At 45.9% G+C, this 18,777-nt stretch overlaps 1 protein-coding gene across 1 annotated transcript; it reads right to left on the bottom strand.

Annotated features, from left to right (window-relative positions):
- Positions 1-1,503: 1,503 nt before the first annotated feature.
- LOC129707352 (opioid growth factor receptor-like protein 1) lies at positions 1,504-18,672 on the bottom strand. Its single transcript, XM_055652327.1, has 9 exons — positions 18,520-18,672; positions 14,216-14,584; positions 12,059-12,115; positions 9,649-9,714; positions 8,376-8,454; positions 7,542-7,620; positions 6,386-6,452; positions 5,167-5,315; positions 1,504-3,026 (listed from the first exon to the last, which is right to left on the bottom strand). The coding sequence occupies exons 1-9, from the start codon at positions 18,577-18,579 to the stop codon at positions 1,835-1,837; spliced, it is 2,118 nt and encodes a 705-aa protein (XP_055508302.1). The 5' UTR covers positions 18,580-18,672; the 3' UTR covers positions 1,504-1,834.
- Between the last annotated feature and the right edge of the window lie 105 nt (positions 18,673-18,777).

Here is an 18,777-nt window from a genome sequence, read left to right on the forward strand (position 1 = left end):
CTGCAGGATCTCCCGGTTGCCAACCATTTCAACTCCCCTTCCCGCTTCCTAACGCTGGGTTGTAAGCCGCCCAAGCAAAATATGAAGCACTGTTCCTCCAATTTGCATGTGGCCTCACTCAGGCAATGGAGGAGGCCCAGGACAGACAGGTCTGTATGGGAAAATGAATGGGAAAGGGATTTTCAATGGTTAGCAACCATGAGATGCAGCAGGCCCTGGTGCAAGAGCAATCTCTTCATCTACGCTTGGTCTTGTTGATGTAGTGGAGGCCACATCGGAAAACGGAAGGCAATAGAAGTTGGCCTCCATGTGAACCTCTTTCACACCTGGAAGGGCTGCAGGGGTCATTGCTAGAGGCGAGGGAGGGACAGGTGTTGCATCTCCTGTGGTTGCAGGGAAAGTACCTGGTGAAGGGGTGAGTGAACCAAGACGTTGTGGAGAGTGGGGCTCGATGGAAAGTGGAAAGGGTAGAATGGGACGATGTGACTGGTGGGGGGCCATATTGAAGGTGGCCAAAATGTTGGAGAATGATTGGTCGGATGTGGAGGCTGGTGGGCTGACAGGCAAAGACCAGATTAATTCTATCCTTGTTCAGTCTGGAGGTAGGAGGGATGGGGCTGAAAACAGAACGATGGCAAACTGAGGAGACGAGTTGGACCAATGGGCCTATTTCCATGCCGTCTCTTTGACTCATTTTAAATTAATGTATAGAGTTTTTTCAAGTTATTTGATGATGCTTCTATGAAATGAATTGAGCATTTTATTATATTAATACCTGCTTTTGCTCTGCACAAAAAAAGACAAAGTGCTGGAGTAACTCAGCGGTTCAGGCAGCATCCATGCAGAATATGGATAGGTGACGTTTTGGGTCGGGACCCTTCTTCAGACTTGCAACATTTCCTCCCAGTTCTGACCGCACCAGGGTTTCAGGTACATACACGTCATCCATCCATGGCTTCTTGCAACAGTTCCTCCCATTCTGGTTACTCTCCACAAGATTGTCTGAACATGATAGGTAGACAAAAGTGCTGGAGAAACTCAGCGGGTGCAGCAGCATCTATGGAGCGAAGGAAATAGGCAACGTTTCGGGCCGAAACCCTTCTTCAGACTGAGGGAGACTCTACACCGCCATCCCCAACCAGGATGGTCTCAAAGCCCTCAGGTTCTTCCTCGACCGGAGAAGCAACCTATACCCGTCCACTGATACTCTCCTCCGCCTAGCGGAGTTGGTCCTTACCCTCAATAACCTCTCATTTGACTCTTCCCATTTCCTCCAAATACAAGGCGTAGCTATCGGCACGCGCATGGGCCCCAGCTACGCCTGCCTCTTTGTCGTGTACGTCGAACATTCCTTGTTCGAGGTGTACCAGGGCCCCATCCCCGACCTCTACCTCCGCTCAAGGTATGTACGAACACGATATACTAGTGGTAAGCATATCAGCTTACATAGACACTTGTGTCAGGGATTACGGAACAACAGTTACAGAAGAAAACCTGTCTAGATCATGGTATAAAATTGTTTTTTTATTCAACTTCCTCTGCAATCAAAGTTATATTAAGAAAACCGGGAACTTTATTAATATGCAATAAATTCCAAATTCAGTCCCTTGCATTCAAAGGTTTATGGACAACGGGCCAATTCACGCCCCAACCCCTAAAGCGTCATCGTGTGTTAGCACGATCTTCCCAGTTTTCTTGATGCACAGAGACCTTTTGCTCTTTCACAAAGGTGTATCCTAAAACCTCACAGCATGACAAAGCCACAAATTATTTGCCTGTTTCCTAGGACTTTAAATCTTTTTTCTCCGTCTAATTATCTGTGCTTCCTGGTCATTTAATTATCACTTGGCTCCATTTCTACATCTTCTTCACTGTGGTCTTCTTCAATAATTCTTGTTTCTTGAATTTCCATTGCCTCCCCACACTTGTCTTCATCTTTATTAAATCTCTGAGTCTCACTTTCATCAACAGGTTTATTGAGCTCTTCATGCCCAAGTGACTCAGCTAACGTGTTCTGGCCTGTCATTCCTGTATTCCTTGTTGTATCTTCCTTTGCAAGACTTCCATCTTCCCTGATGTTTGATTCTGGCTCATTTCCCTCATCCATCATTCCAGGTGCCGCATTCCCAATTTTGCTCGCTTCCGTTGCAGTCTTATCATCTTCCGTGACGGCTAGTTTTGTCACAGATACTCCCTCCATCAGTCCCGCTGTGTTTGTTGTGGTGTGGCCTTCTGTCGTTGATTTATTCTCTTCCATGGTCAACAGGTTGGGTTCTCCTGAAGACAATGCATTGTCTTTGGATTTCTCTCCTTGTTCGCTGCTAGCTTCAACCACAACTTCTGTTGCAGGCAATGTCAAATGATCTTCGGGTTTCTCTCTGGGTCTGGCTTCACAGTTCTCTGGTGGTGAGATGGTCTCACTGACTTTGGCGACAAGTTCGTCCTCGCATTCAGTTGGTTTTTCAGGATCTTCAGGAATTGGAGATTTCCCCTCACAACTAGTCTTCTCGTCATTACTCGAATCAGTATCGAGAGTCGCACACACTGAAAGATCTTCAGGTCCTTGATCAGTGTCCTTTATGACGTTTGTACTCTCCTCACTTGAATGTGAACATCTTTGTCTCGTTTTCAGAGCCTGGTCTTTGCCTGCCTCCGATGGCACGTCGCTAATTTTAGTCAATAGGTCTTCATCCAAACTTTCCTCACTCTGTTGTTCCACCACCTCCTTCTTCACCTCTTCGCAGATATGGCTGAATCGGTGTTCTGTTCCTCTGGGCGGTCCCCAGACAAAATCGGTGAGAGGCTGATAATGTTCCTTAGCAAAAAGTATCAACTTCCTTCTCTCCGATTTATTTCTGATGGTGTAAAGAAAGTAGTCCAGTATGCTGTCCTTAACCTGAGGTAACTGCTTGTTGATCAAGGTTTCTACGAGAAAGAACTTAACCAGCGGTGTCTGATAGTGCTCGAAACCCAACTCTCCGAGGCACTTCAGTATCCTTGTGATGCGGAGATTGTTGTGCATGTGTCTAAAATTAGAAAGAGAAAGGATCAAAGTCAAACCCCAATTCTGCAACAAGAACATCGTAGCAGTGGGACATAGACATTTCCAACCTGGTGTCCCTGATTAGTACGAGTGTCAGAGGTTATGGGGTGAAGGCAGGAGAATAAGGTTGAGAGGGAAAGATAGATCAATCAGCCATGATTGAATGACAGAGTAGACTTGATGGACCGAATAGCTTAATTCTGTTCCTATAACTTATGAACATATGAAATTGATGGTACAATCCGTCAAACAAAACGTTTTCACCCCTGAATTCCTGAAACTAATCTGGAAACGGTGCAGAGAAGATTTTCGAGGATGTTGCCAGGACTCGAGGGCCTGAGCTATAGGGCGAGGTTGCGTAGGCTCGGGCTTTATTCCTTGGGGCACAGAAGGATGAGAAGTGATCTTATAGAGATGTACAAAATCATGAGGGGAGTAGCTAGGGTAGATGCACAGTCTTTTACTTAGAGTAGGAAAATTAAGAATTAATTGGAACCCGAGGGGAAACTTTTTGACACAATGTAGTGGGTATATGGAACGAGCTGCAAGAAGAGGTAGTTGAGGCAGGTAGTATTACAGCATTTAGATGACATTTGGACAGGTACATGGATAGGAAAGGTTTACAGGTATAGTGGCCAAACGCAGACAGGTGGGACTGGTGTAGATGGGGCATCTTGGTCAGCATAGGCAAGTTGGGCCGAAGGGCCTATTTCGACTTGATGCCAAGAAACTGCAGATGCTGGAATCTTGAATAAAGGGTCTGTTCCACTTAGGCTATTTTTTAGGCGACTACAGGCAACTAGACTGTCGCCACACGGTCGTGAGACGCGAGTAGTCTCCTCAGTCGCCCAAAGAGTCGTAGCACCTTTCTGGTCGCCGCTGGATTTTCAACATGTTCAAAAAATTTGACGCCAATGAGCTTCGCTTGACTTCTCCTGATGTAGGCGCTGTCGTACGGTGTCGCCAGGTGACGTAGGTTGTCGCTGGTGCTGACTTTGATGAATTCCATTGACGACTACCTACGTCAACTGGCGACAGATACCAGCGACTGAATTGTCTTCAGTTGTCGCCGACAGGGTCGTAGTTTGTCGCGGGTGGACGCAGGTTGACTTCAGTTGTCATAGGTTAGAAACATAGAAAATAGGTGCAGGAGTAGGCCATTCGGCCCTTCGAGCCTGCACCGCCAGGGGCGGAAAACCGGGGGGGGGGGGGGGGGGGGCCAGAGGGGACATGTCCCCCCCCATGTTTTGAGAGGTGGGCGACATCCCCGCCAGGTTAACCTGCCTGGGCTTGCGGGAAATATGGCCAGCGCGGAGAAGCAGCGCTGGTATCCCGTCAGTCCAGACAGAGCTGTAGTTAACCCAGTGAGACAGGCAGTTGGGCTGCATTTAGCGCTGGATTGAGCCTCTGAAGCCTCGCACGCGTGTGTGAGTGTGCGCATGCGCTCGTCCGCCATAAATTGTGTCCCCCGTCCCCTCCTTGTTTTGATAGTGAGTTCCGTTCTTGTGCACCGCCATTCAATATGATCATGGCTGATCATCCAACTCAGTATCCTGTACCTGCCTTCTCTCCATACCCCCTGATCCCTTTAGCCACAAGGGCCACATCTAACTCCCTCTTAAATATAGCCAATGAACTGGACTCAACTACATTCTGTGGCAGAGAATTCCAGAGATTCACCACTCTCTGTGTAAAAAATATTTTTCTCATCTCAGTCCCAAAAGATTTCCCCTTTATCCATTGTCGCCTGTGTGATCGTAGGTTGTCGTAGGTGTGTTCGTCCTAATGGGTCGCTGGTTGTCGGTAGCTTGCTGTAGCTTGACGTGGACTGGGTGGTAGGTTGTTGTAGCTTGCCGTAGACATTGTCATAGGGAGGGTCCAGTCGCTGGTTTTTCGGCAACCTGCTACGACTATGACGGTCGTCGGCAGATGCCTAAAAAATCGCCTAAGTGGGGCAGGCCCTTAAAACACAAATAGTTGGAGTAACTCAGCAGATCAGGTAGCATTTGTGGAAGAAAGGGATTAGTAGTTTTGGGTTGCTTTGCGACTCTTCTTCAGACTGAATTTTTACACTTCCCTGAGGCATCGGTTCCATAGAAATGAAAGCATTTGCCTGTACTCACTGATTGAGATTGTGAAACCGCTGCTTCCAATGATGGGCGCGCTTCACCTCTCCCGTTTCTTCATTCACCAGCTGAATGCCGTAGAAATCCAGCATCATCTTGTATGCTTCGATCAGCCTCTCCTTTGCAACACTGGATAGTTTGAATGACTGTTGATAGTGAAAGATTTATTTATTGATCTCTAACACAGTCAATGATTTAAATGTTCCATTACAGTGCAATATCCTTCATGCAAGATGGTTTGAATTCAAGAGTAGAGATAGCTTGCTCCAATGATACATGTTCGAGTGAGACCATACCTGACATATTGTCCGCAAGTCTGATCTCTCTGTCTAAGGAAGGATAGATTTACGATAAACTGAGAATAGCAAAAGAGATTCAGCTAAAGGAACTTCAGATGCTGGTTTACAAAAAAAGACAGAGTGCTAGAATAACTCAGCAGGTCAGGCAGCATCTCAGGAGAACATGGATAAATAATAAATGGTGTACATCAATTTCCGTCAAACTATATCCATTCCTCTGGCATCACATTTCGCTCGTCTTCTTTTGTCATCTACCCATCTCTGGTCTTTGTCCACCAATCTGCCTATCAACCCCACCCCCTCACCTGTATCCACCTATCACTTGTCCGGTTATGTCCCGCCTCCATCTCTCTTCCAGCTTTCTCCCTCAATCAGTTTGAAGATAGATCCGGAAAGGACCGGAAACGTTGGCTGCACAGTGGCGTAGAGGTAGAGTTGCTGCCTTACAGCGCCAAAGACCTGGATTCGATCCTGACTATCTACGGAGTTTGTACGTTCTCCCTGTGACTTTGTGGCTTTTCTCTGGTTGCTATGGGTTCCGCCCACACTCCAAAAGAAGTATAGGTTTGTAGGTTAATTGGCTTTGGTAAAATAGTAAATTGTCCCTAGTGTGTAAGATAGTTAGTATACAGGGTTATCGTTGGTTGGCGTGGGCTCGGTGGGCTGAAGGACCTGTTAACGCGCTGTATCTCTAAAGTGAAGTAAAAGTAGCCTGTCCATGTCCTCCAGAAATGCTGTGTGACCCGCTGAGTTACACCAGCACTTTATGTCTTTATTTGTAAACCAGGATGCAAAAGTGGGATAACACAGAAAATGTGCGTCTCGGTGGGCCGATGGACCTGTTTCTATGCTGTCTGACTTTCTAAAGCAGGGACAACATGCTGACTATCTCTTCTACCCCTCTCCACAAAACACACCTTGATTTCTTGAATTGTCAGTTCTTTGGCCCACCAGTTCATTCCAGGTTCCCGTAGCGGAAACAACCTGAAAACACAAAGCAGCCAACATAATCAAAGACTGATCCCAACTCCGTTCATACCTTCTTCTCCCTGCTGCCGTCCAGCAGAAGGTACAGAAGCTTGAAAGTGCACAGCGCTCAGGAACAGCTTCTTCCCCACTGTTATCAGGCTTCTGAATGGTCCTTCCATAAGTTACGGAACTGTCCGATTCACCTCTAGTCCATTGCAAACATTGGACATTGTTTCTGGAACTGATGCGCTACAATGCTGGGAACTATATTCTGCACTCGGTATCTTCCCTTTTGCTCTACCTATTGTACGATTATATTTATGTAGTGATCTGATTGGGTAGCATGCAAAACAAAGGTTTTCACGATACTTTTCATCATTCAGACTTTACTTTATTCTCTAAATATTATTCTCTTCATTCGGTATCTGGACACTGGATGGCTTGAATGTAATCATGTATAGTCTTTCTGCTGACTGGAGAGCATGCAACAAAAAGTTGTTTTTTTTCTTGACACACATCACTATCAACTAAATTATACCTTGGTACATGTGACAATAATAATCCTAAATCAAACTCAATTGATTAGAAACTAGGATGAAATCAGACATACCATACAGAAATTATGACTGCAACTGCAATTAAGTAGCATGCTTGTTACAGTGGGTGTACCAGGATGCAGTGTAGTGCAGTTTAATAGCCCACTGTAAGGAGAGGAGCTAAATTGGAAAATACTGGACATTTGTTATACACAGGCCTTTCAAGGTGCTAGGACAGATGGAGGCCCATCTATCATAGCACCTTGAAAGGCCTTTGTATAACAGACCCAAACACCACACTCTCCCATTGCACTTTAATCGCTTCAGGGCACCTGTCCAATTGCTAACCCTATCCCCTCGTTCTTGAAGTAGCGTCCACCAAGATTCAACAAACCATTAGCGTTAAAAAATATATATATTTTCCCCTTACTTCTTTTCTTAGTCAGTTAAAACATGTCACCTTCAGAGACCACGTTAAAATAAAGGAGACAGACATAAAGCAGGAAAAGATGGACCAGTTAGTCCGACGTCTGTTATAGGGTGACATTTGTCCCATTCAGGTACGTACCATTGGATGTATGAGTGGTTCCTCTCCAAGTGTTCATATTTTCCCTTCCATTTAGTTAACATGTCCACTATTTTATATCCTAATAAGCAAAGAATTCTCCATCAGTATTTGAAAGATTGAAAGCAGCAAAAATAAATGTATGAAACAATAGCTTGTTGAGTCTATGTTCATGGACTAAGTCAAATTGTTACACTGGGTGTGACTGACTTTAGATTTTAGAGATACAGTGAAGAAACAGGCCCTTCGGCCCACCGAGTGTGCACCGACTAGCGATCACCTTTTACACCAACACTATCCAACACACCAGGGACAATTTACAATTTAACCAAAGCCAATTAACTTACAAGCCCACATGTCTTTGGAGTGCGGGAGGAAACCAGAGCACCCGGCGAAAACCCACGCGGTTACAGGGAGAACATACAAACACCGTACTGGCAGCATCCATAGTCAGGAAGCAGCACTACCGCTGTGCCACCGTGACGCCCCACTTATTTTTTTGTTGTTTATTATGGTGTTCACAGAGTACTGTAAACAGAGTACTTGGTAAGAATTACATAGTTCCGTTTCCGGACATATGACAATAAAACACTTTTCACTCTTGCTCTCTAAGGTACATGTCAAGCCTGTCGTCTATTTTGTGGAGATCACACCGATACATCGGCCATTCCTTCATCATCCCTGGATCAGAAGCCCACACACCAAACCCAACCTCTGCCACGTGTCTGTAGTGGTACCTTCCCATGACAATCTTGGCATGGGTAATCAATGCTGGCCTTGCCCATGACACCCGCCATCCTAATGGATAAGGGGATTAATCAGCAGGCCGGGACTTACCGTTGGGTTGTGAGCATATTTTGTTCATATAGAACATAAAGTTGGAGTTGCCACTCTGCTCCACGTTCTCCTTCAGATCCTGTTGGGAACAGAAGCAGGATCAATGTTGGAAAAGCACTGGTACCTACATGCAAGAGGGAGTGCAACACAAACGTCATTCGGCAGAGAGGAGTGAGTACAGAGGGAGTGATTAAAGGCAGCTGAGTAGGGAAAAATAGAAAAATACATGAGAAAGAGCGGATATACTAAAAAGTTGTACAGTGGCGCAGCTGCAGAGTTGCTACATTATGCCCCTGTCCCACTTAGGAGACCTGAATGGAAACTTTGGGACCCACCTAAGCTTTCCGTGCAGTTCCCGGAGGTTTTTGTCAGTCTCCCTACCTGCTTCCACTACCTGCAAACTCCAGGAACCACCTGCAACCTCCGGGAACCACACGGAAACCTTGGGTGGGGCCCAAAGTCTCCAGAGGTTTCCGTTCAGGTCTCCTAAGTGGGACTGGGGCATTACAGCGCCAGACACCCGGGTTCGATCCTGACTACGGGTGCTGTCTGTACAGAGTTTGTTCTCCCTCTGACCGCGTAGGTTTTCTCCGGGTGCTTCAGTTTCTTCCCACATCCCAAAGACGTACAAGTTTGTAGGTTAATTGCCTTCTGTAAATTGTCCCTATTGTGTAAGACTGAACTAGTGGACGGGTGATTGCTGTTCAGTACGGACTCGGCGGGCCAAAGGGCCTGTTGCTCACGTTGTACCTCCAAACAAAACTAAACTAAAGAGAGGTGATAGGGAGTTGTTATTGGAGTGAACAATTACATTCTGCTAATCTCTGCCAAAAAACATTCAGAATTTAACCAAAGCTTTACAAGATGTTTCTGTAATTTGAGGGCATGAGCTATAGGGTGAGGTTGGACAGGCTGGGACCTTATTCCCTGGAGTGCAGGAGGCTGAGGAGTGATCTTATATAGAGGTATATCAAATCATGAGGGCAATAGATAGGGTAAATGCAGTCTTTTCTCAAGGCTAGGAGAATCAAGAACCAGAGGATATACGTTTAAGGTGAGAGGGAAAAGGGAAAAGGGAATAGGAATTAGAGGGGAAATCTTTTCACTCAGTAGATGGTGGGTATATGGAATGACATTTGGGCAGGTACATGGATAGGAACCGCTTAGAGGGATATGGACCAAACACAGGCAAATGGGGCTAGCTTAGATGGGGCATGTTGGTCAGCATGGACGAGTGGGGCTGCAGGGCCTGTTTCCGTGCTGTGTGACTTACAGGGTAGTAGTGCCGATATCGCTGGAGATCCATGGCTGCCCTCTTACTCCGTCGCCGAGGCTTGTCCTTGAGAGACAAACATTTATATTTAATCATTGTATTCGTTTAAACACAAACCAAGGCTTTGTGGCCAATTTTCCATCCAATCTTCCCCTCCTCCAGTCCTCAGTCCGTGTTTCCCAAACCGCATCTTCCAGCCTCCCCCCCCCGCCCATCGATTCTTGCTCTGCTCCCTCTCTCCTCTGACCCCCCCCCCCCCCCCCCATCCATTCCTTGCCCAACCAATCTGGTCCCAAGTGAGAGGGGAGAGATTTAGGAGGGACCTCAGTCAACTTTTTAATTCAAAGGGTAGTCTGTATCTAGAATGAGCGGAGGATACATTTACAAGTTTTAAAAAACATTTGGACATTCTCCCCATAACCCTTGGCACCCTTACTAATCAAGAATCTGTCAACCTCCACCTTAAAAATACACAATGACTTAGTCTCCACCTGCATCTGTAGCAATGATTTCCACAGATTCACCACCCTCTGGCTAAAGAAATTCCTCCTCATCTCCTTTCTAAAGGCGCATCCTTTTATTCTGAGGCTATGGTCTCTGGTTCTAGACTCTCCCACCAGTGGAAACATCCGCTCCAGATCCACTCCATCCAGACTTTTCATTATTTAGTAAGTTTCAATGTGGTCCCTCCATCATCCTTCTAAACTCCAGTGAGTACAGGTCCAGGGCTGTCAAACGCTCATCATACATTAACCCAATCAACCCGGGATCATTCTCATAAACCTCCGCTGGACCCTCTCCAATGCCAGCACATTCACATTTGGGGCCCAAAACTGCTCACAATTCTTCAAATGTGGTCTGACCAGTGCCTTATAAAGCCTCAGGATTACATCCCTATTTTCATATTCTAGTCCTCCCAAAATGAATGCTAGCGTTGCAATTGCCTTCCTTACTACTGATTCAAGTTGCAAATTAACTTTTTGGGAATCTTGCACCAACACTCCCAAGTCCCTTTGCACCTCCGATTTCTGAATCCTCTCACGATTTAGAAAATAGTCTTCACCTTTATTCCTACTACCAAAATGCATGACTCCACACTTTACTCCCTTTCCTTGTCCATCTCCCACTTTGCTCTTCCTTTCTCTACTTGCTCCCGATCTTCCTTCTCGTAACCCTGGCTGTCCACAAGGCTGGTAACATGGGATATGTGAATAGTGCCACAGGATGTACCTGAGCCCTTGCCTCACCTTCTTGATTAGTACAGGTGTCAGAGGTTATGGGGAGAAGGCAGGAGAGTGGGGTTAGGAGGGAGAGATAGATCACCCATGATTGAATGGCGGAGTAGACTTGATGGGCCAGATGGCCTAATTCTGCACCTATCACTTATGATCACCTCAAACTGCCCGTTGCTGCCAGTGAGCAGACTGGGGGCTCACCTCCCGCACCCCATGCGGCTCTCTGGTCAGAGGTCGGCTGCCGGAGGCGCCCCGGGGCACGGAGGCAGAGTGGTGGCCGGGTGAGGTGAGGGGACGGCCCATTCGTGGGTCGATGTGTCGGTGTAGTGGGCCACTGGAGGCCCTGCACCAGCATGGGGCTCAATTAGATTGGCCGTTCCTCCAAGAGGCATAGCTGGCGGATCGGACATGGCCTGCAGCGACATGGAGCAGCGGTGGAGGACAGCGACAACATCGCCTGGCCGACGTCGACCCTTGCAACTCCAACCAAGTGCCATCGCCAGGACAATAGTCCTTCATGGCCAAGTTCCGAGTCTACATTTTTAACATCTCTGAACTTGAAGGGTACAAGATAGCTCTAGCAACTCCTGTGCACTGCCCCAGTGTAATATACCCACTTACACTTAAGTCTGATTGTGCCTATGTACAGTAAGATTGTTACTTAACTTGAATGTCAAAATTGTTTTCATTGTGCCTAGATACATGTGACAATAAATTACTATTAATATATCGGATTTTTCAGGGAGGCGCAATGGTAGAGTTTCTGCCTCACAGCGCCAGAAACGCAGATTCAATCCTAACTACGGGTGCTGTCTGTATGAAGTTTGCTCGTTTTCTCTGTGACCATGTGAGTTTTCTCCGGGTGCTCCGGTATCCTCCCACATTCCAAAGACGTGTGGGTCTGTAAGTTAATTGGCTCCTGTAAATTGTCCCTAGTGTTTAGGATAGAACTAGTGTATGGTTAATTACTGATCCGTGCAGACTCGGTGGGCCGATGGACCTCTTTCCACGCTGTATTTCTAAAGTAAAATAAACTAAACTACCTGTCGTACTTATGTTGGATTTGCATGTATAGTATTATACGATTGATTGGATACATAAAACTAAAGTCTTTCACTGTACCTCGGTACATGTGACAATAATAATCTAATGTACGCATGCGTTGTGGTACCTACGTGATCCAGAGATCTCCTCCACATATTTGGCTCAGGCCATGTCTTCTCTCGGTCCTCCTGTACAGTAAAGCACATATCTTTTAACCTGATGTTATCCAATTATAATATATTACTAAACATTATTCATCCACTTCTGCTTGGCAATCACACCCTTGTACATATGCCCCATACTGCTAGGTTGCATCACAGCTTGGTTTGAGAGCAGCTCAGCCAAAGACCGTAAGAAATTGCAGAGATTTGTGGATGTAGCCCAGTCCATCACACAGACCAGACTCCCCACTATTGACTCCATTTACACTTTATACTGCCTTGGGAATGCAGCCAACATAGAGACTTGCCCATCCATGGTCATTCCTCTTTCTCCCTGCTCCCATCCGGCAGAAGATGCTGAAGCTTGAAAGCGCACACCACCAGACACAGGAACAGCTTCTTCCCTTCTTTAATTAGACTTCTGAACGGTCTTTCCATCAGCTAGGGTACTGTCTAATTCACTTCCAACTCATTGCAGACATTTGACAATGGAACTGATGCGCTACAATGCTGGGAAATATATTCTTTACTCTCTCTTCCCCTTTGCTCTACCTATTGTATTTGAGTTTGGCTTGACTATATTTATGTGTAGTATTATCTGATGTGATTGGATGCAGAATTAGGCCATTTGCCCACTGAGTCTACTCCTCCATTCAATCATGGCTGATCTATCCCCCCTCAATCCCATTCTCCTGCCTTCTCCCCATAATCTTTGGCACCCTCACTAATCAAGGACCTGTTAATATCCACTTCAAAAATACCAATGACTTGGCCTCCACAGCAATTAATTCCACAGATTCACCACCCTCTGACTAAATATATTGCTCCTCATCTCCTTCCTAAAGGTATGTCCTTTTATTCTGATTTGATCTTGGCCTCTGTTTCCCCCACTGATCTCATTGACTCGGTCCTCATCATTGCCTGCAAGCCTGATACATCGTGACTCAGTATCCAGTTCTCTGTTAGGAAGCTTCAAAAAGATATTCTGAGAGTCTTCAATGGGATATAGACAGTGAGTCAAAGAGTCTTGCAGTATGGAAACAGGCCTTTCGGCCCAACTTGCCTATGCCGACCAACATGCCCCAACTGCCCATGTTTGGCACATATCCCTCTATGTACCTGTCCAAATTCCTTTTAAATGGTGTTTAAGAAGGAACTGCAGATGCTGGAGAATCGAAGGTACACACCCGCTGAGTTTCTCCAGCTTTTTTGTGTGCCTTTTAAATGGTGTTGTAGTACCTGCCTCAACTATCCCCTCTGGCAACTGGTTCCATATATCCACTATCCTGAGTGTGAAAGTTGCCCTAGGTTCCTATCAAATCTTTCCTTTACACTCTAAGGCAAGGGTTCCCAACCTGGAGTAAATTTACCTGGGGTAAAAAAAACCCAGGGGGTAAATTTCGCCTACCCAGGGGGTAAATTTGTTGATTCTGGATTTGTACATATTTTTTCTCATTGACTGTGTTTGGTTCTGGTATACAGGTATCTGTTCATCATTAGTTGTTCATAAATAAATGAAATAACATTATTATGTGCTATTAAAGTTGCCAGGGGTAAACGGGATGGAAAAGGTTGGGAACCCCTGCTCTAAGAGAGCGAGTCAGAAGAGGTAGTTGCGGCAGATACTAAAATAACATTTAAAAGACATTTGGACAGGTACATGGTAGATGGGGCATCTTGGGCAAATTTGGCTTGATTGAAATCGTCACCGTGTTCTCCAGAGATGCTGCCTGACCCGCTGAGTTACCCCAGCACTTTGTGTCCTTTTGGGCCGAATGGCTTGTGTAACTGCTGTGTAACTCGATGTAACTATCAATCAGAAGACACGCTTCCAGGAAACACTATGCATTTAAGAGTCAAAAGAATGTAAAGCACAGGTCAAACGCAGGTGGGACGAGTGGAGATGGGGCGTCTAGGCCGAAGAGCCAGTCTCCCTGCTGTGCGACTCTGACTAAGTGAAGGCCGGTTTGCATGCAGATACAGCACACAGGAGGCCCGAGTGTAGGTGTGGGTCGCTGCCGGTACTGGAGTGTGGCGGAGCGGGGACTCCGCTCTGCACCAGCCGCGGCCCGGGCGAGCTGTCAATCAAGCGCAAGAGGGTGCGCACCCCGAACCCCGGCTTCTCACCGTCTGCGGCCGCTCCGGCGAGCCGGCGGGCGATGGCGAGCGTCCCGGCTCCTCTTCGCTCTCCACCCAAGTGGAGTCGTACTCCTCCTCCTCCTCCATCCTACCGACCTTCCCCGGCTGCGGCCAGTGCACGGGCAACGAGAGAGGGGAGGGGTAAACTTTACCCCAGATAAATCCGCAGAGGGCGATGAGGTAGGGATGAGAGGCAACTGTTTGCACAAGACGATGTGTGTGAGAGAGAAGGCGAGAGAGGGAGGGAGAAGGAAAGAGAGAGGGAGGGAGGAGTCTATCGTACAACCAGGAAATGAGAACAAAGCCGGGTTGTTTTCGCTGCGGTGCAATGGTTCCTCTTGTCGAGGGGGAGGTAATCTGGAAATATAAAATGCAGGAGAGATTTTAACAGCGGTTACACAGGAACAGGCCATTCAACGTACAGTCAATATGATGCCCAGATAAACCAATCTCCTCTGCCTGCACGTGATCCATATCTCTCCATCCCCTGCATATCCATGTGCTTCTCTAAAAGCCTAACATAGCTGCCTGCACCAGCACCCCTGGCAACGCATTCCAGGCACCCACTGTGTAAAAAAAACCTGCCCTGCACATCTCCCTTAAAATTTGTCCCTCTGACTTTAAAGCTATAGCACTGGAACATACACCACAATGTCCATACCGAACATATCGCCAAATTAAACTAATATCCTCTGCAGGAACATGATCGGTTTCCCTCTATTTCCTGCATATCCATGTGCCTGTCTTTCAAGAGAGAGCTAGATAGGGCTCTTAAAGATAGCGGAGTCAGGGGATATGGGGAGAAGGCAGGAACGGAGATGATCAGCCATGATCACATTGAATGGCGGTGCTGGATCGAAGGGCTGAATGGCCTACTCCTGCACCTATTGTCTATCTCTGCTAATGATCTGGAAATCAAGCAAGACATCACAGTGAACGTCATTGTCAAGGAATCCATTGAACCCAACAAACTTTCTAATCACCTATTTCTCATAATGGAAGAATCTGAAGACTGCGGTAGCTTCTTAAAGTAAGGACAATACTCTTGCAGTTGACTCGAAAAAGAAAGGAGATTCAGACTGCTATGAGTAGCTATGAAAAAGATCCTGGCAAACTAAAGGAAAAGGTTGATAAAGAGATGCAAGTCTTTAAAGCAACATTCGGCATACTGTATGACTTTAGACTAAAAGCAACATCTTGGTAAGACTGATAGCGAAGATATGTCTGCTCCAAGAAGCCAAAGAAGATTGAAGAATCACCAAAGAAGATTAAATGCCAACACATATTACATATTTTTGTTTTTGATAATATGTAAAGCTTTTATAGCTCCTTTTAATGTTTATTGGTAATTGTTTTGTTATATCCCTCTCCAATTAGGGGCTGGTGTGTAACGCCCATCCGTGTGTAGGCTGTTACTGTTGGCATATTCAATCTAGATACTGTCTAGATATTTCTAGCAGTATTATATCTTGAATGTTTGGGCCAACACATTTGACAAGCACGGATGGGCGTTACATATATCATAGTTGGAGAGGGAGTGGCCAGATCAGACCAGCCACGAGAGTTGGAGAGAACACAGTAAGAACGAAAGCTTTACAACTTGTATAAGAATAGATGATCTGGTATGTTCATCTTTTTGTCAGTACAACTATTTCAATAAAGAACCAATTGAGCTGGAAATCATACAACTGGAAGATCCGTTCTTTTGTCTGCATAAGATCACTCCCACATTCCCCTGTAGTAATGGCAATGGAAAGTTGGACATTGAAAAGTTAGAAATTGCCATTACAGATTGTAAAGCTGTACCTCTTGTCTTTGACATTTCCACCCTATGGAAAAGGTTCTGACTGCAGCTATGCCATTTATAATTTTATATACTTCTGTCTGGTCTCCCCTCAACCTCTGACGCGCTAGGGAAAATAATCCAAGTGTGTCTACTAACTCCTCATAGCTAATACCCTCTAATCCAGGCAGCATTCTGATAAACCTCCTCTGCACTCTCCAAAGGACAAGGTGGGCTAAATGGCCTGTTTCCGTGCTGTACAGCTCTATGGGCCTATCCCTTCCTAATAACCCTGTCTCCCTGCCCTGCTGGCTTCAAGGATCTGTGGATAGGCACTCTGTTCCTCAACCTTTCTAAGTATCACACCATGCCTTGTTTGTCTTGCCAAATGCTGAACATTAGATATTTCTGAATTAATTCCATTTACCAATTAAGTGCCAACCTAACCAAAATTGGACTACAATCATTGGAGTGCAAGGATGAGAGGGAAACTCATTGAGATTCAAAGAATTCTCAGGCATCACTACTAGCAGCACGGTGGTGCACCGGTAGAGTTGCTGCCATACAGCGCCAGAGACCCGGTCTTAATCCTGACTACGGGTGCTGTCTGTACGTTCTCCCCGTGATCCGTGGGTTTTCCCGGGTGTCCGGTTTCCTCCTACAATCCAAAGACCTACAAGTTTATAGGTTAATTGGCTGTGGTAAAGATTGCAAAATTCCCTAGAGTATAGAATAGTGCTAGTGTACAGGGATCACTGGTTGGCGTGGACTCAGTGGGCCGAAGACCATGTTTCCACACTGTATCTCTAAACACTAAACTAAATAGGTCAGGTATCAGTTGAAAAATGTACCAGGGGGCAGACTCAAGTGTCCTCAGAGTAAGAGGTAAAGCATTGAGGGTCAAAATGGCAAAATTGTCTTTGGTCGGATTGTTGCATTCTTATTAATTCTCTTTTTCCAGGAGTTGTGGAAGCCCAGGGTTTAAGTATTTTTAAAATAGACATGAATAGATTTTGGTCACAACAAGAATAAAGAGAGGTAGAAACAAAGAACTGCAGATGCAGGTTTTTGCCAAAGATAGACACAAAGTGCTATAGTAACTCAGCAGGTCAGATAGCCACCTCTGGGGAAAATGGATGGGTGACATTTCGGGTCGGGACCCTTCTTCAGACTGCCTGACCCGCTGAGTTACCCAGCACTTTGTGCCCATTTTAGGAACAAAGAAACACGGAGAGAAGGCAAAGAAGTGCGTTGAGGTACAGGGACTTAACACCTGCATTTAATTTTTAATTCGTATATTTAATAGACAGGGAATTTATTCTTTTGGAAGTTAACTTTAAATATTACGTCTGAAAATGTCTGTGGACAGCTCAGAGTGCTTTCAGGAAATCGAAACTGAACCTGACTCAGTTTGTAGTAATTGTTTGTTTCAAAAATAAAAATATAAAGTTTCAGTTTCAGTTTGAGTTGAGGATTATTTCAGACAATCGGCACTTTCAGCTTGCATTAAATCATTAAAAAGGCCCTAAATCTTTTTTTTTCTCTGAGTATTCTCAGTATCACACCCATTGTAACATAATTTAGACTTTGGACTTTAACTTTGAAGTTTAGAGTTTAGAGATGCAATGGGGAAACAGGTCCTTTGGCCCACCGAGTCTGCGCCAATCGGCGATCATCCCGTACATTAGTACTATTCTACACACTAGTGAAAATTTTCAATTTTACCAAAGCCAATTAACTTACAACCCTGTACATCTTTGGAGTGTGGGAGGAAACTGGAGCATCCAGAGAAAATCCACGCCTTCACAGGAAGAATGTACAAACTCTGTACAGACAGCTCCCGTAGTTAGGATCAAACATAGGTCTCTGGTGCTGTAAAGCAGTAACTTTACTGCTGTGCTACTGTGCTGCCCATCAATGCCATTATGCATCTCAATTAGTTTACTTCCCATTCTTCTCATTCCAATGAGCGAAGGCCACATTTTTGTTAGGTTGGCATTGAATTGGTAGATGGAATTTACTTCAGAGTAAGTTGAGGCATTTGGGTAGGTCAAAGATACTTAGAAAGGTCGAGGAACAGTGGGAATTTGTAATGCCATCCATAGCTCTTTGCAGGTAGCAGAGCAGGGCGGCAGGGTTAGTAGGAAGGGATAGAGCATAGAGCTGTACAGAGTTAGAGTCCGCGGTAGAGCACAGGGGAGAGAGACCCTGCCCATTCTCCCATAAAGTCGAGCGGGTTTACAGGTTAATCTGCAAATTATCCCTAGTGTGTAAGAGAGTGGTAGTATACGGGAATTATTGCTGGTCGGTGCGGTTTAAAGGCCATTCGGCTCATCTTGTCCATACTATACATGTGGGCATACCGGACTAGTCCCATTTGCCGGTACACAAAAATGCTGGAGAAACTCAGCGGGTGCAGTAGCATCTATGGAGCGAAGGAAATAGGCAAAGTTTCGGGCCGAAACCCTTCTACAGACTTAACGTCGAACAATCTTTGTTCAATACGTACCAGGGCCCCATCCCCGACCTCTACCTCCGTTTTCATTTTTTCTTCTCTAACTAGTCCCATTTGCCTGCGTTTAACCCATATCCCTCTGCAACCTTCCTATTCATATATCATAGAAATGTATTTTGAAGTGTATCCCGAGGCTGGGATTGGGCCTTGGGCAGCGCAGGCGCTACGCAAGACAATTGCAGCTGTTTGTTGCGTTGTGCGTGGGAGCCGGCGCCTCAGTGGTTAAGGCGGCAGGGCGGGGCCGGGAGTCGG

This window comes from Leucoraja erinacea, chromosome 21 (assembly GCF_028641065.1).
Source record: "Leucoraja erinacea ecotype New England chromosome 21, Leri_hhj_1, whole genome shotgun sequence".
NCBI lineage: Eukaryota > Metazoa > Chordata > Chondrichthyes > Rajiformes > Rajidae > Leucoraja > Leucoraja erinaceus.

What these genes read in the sequence shown, in the direction of transcription:
- LOC129707352 (XM_055652327.1), bottom strand. Translation starts at nt 18,579, where the DNA reads ATGGGACTAGTTAGAGAAGAAAAAATGAAAACGGAGGTAGAGGTCGGG. An exon ending in AGGTCGGGGATGGGGCCCTG is followed by an intron (nt 14,585 to 18,519) that starts GTACGTATTGAA and finishes TTATATTTCCAG; the next exon opens with ATTACCTCCCCCTCGACAAG. An exon ending in AATATGCTCACAACCCAACG is followed by an intron (nt 7,621 to 8,375) that starts GTAAGTCCCGGC and finishes TTTGCTTATTAG; the next exon opens with GATATAAAATAGTGGACATG.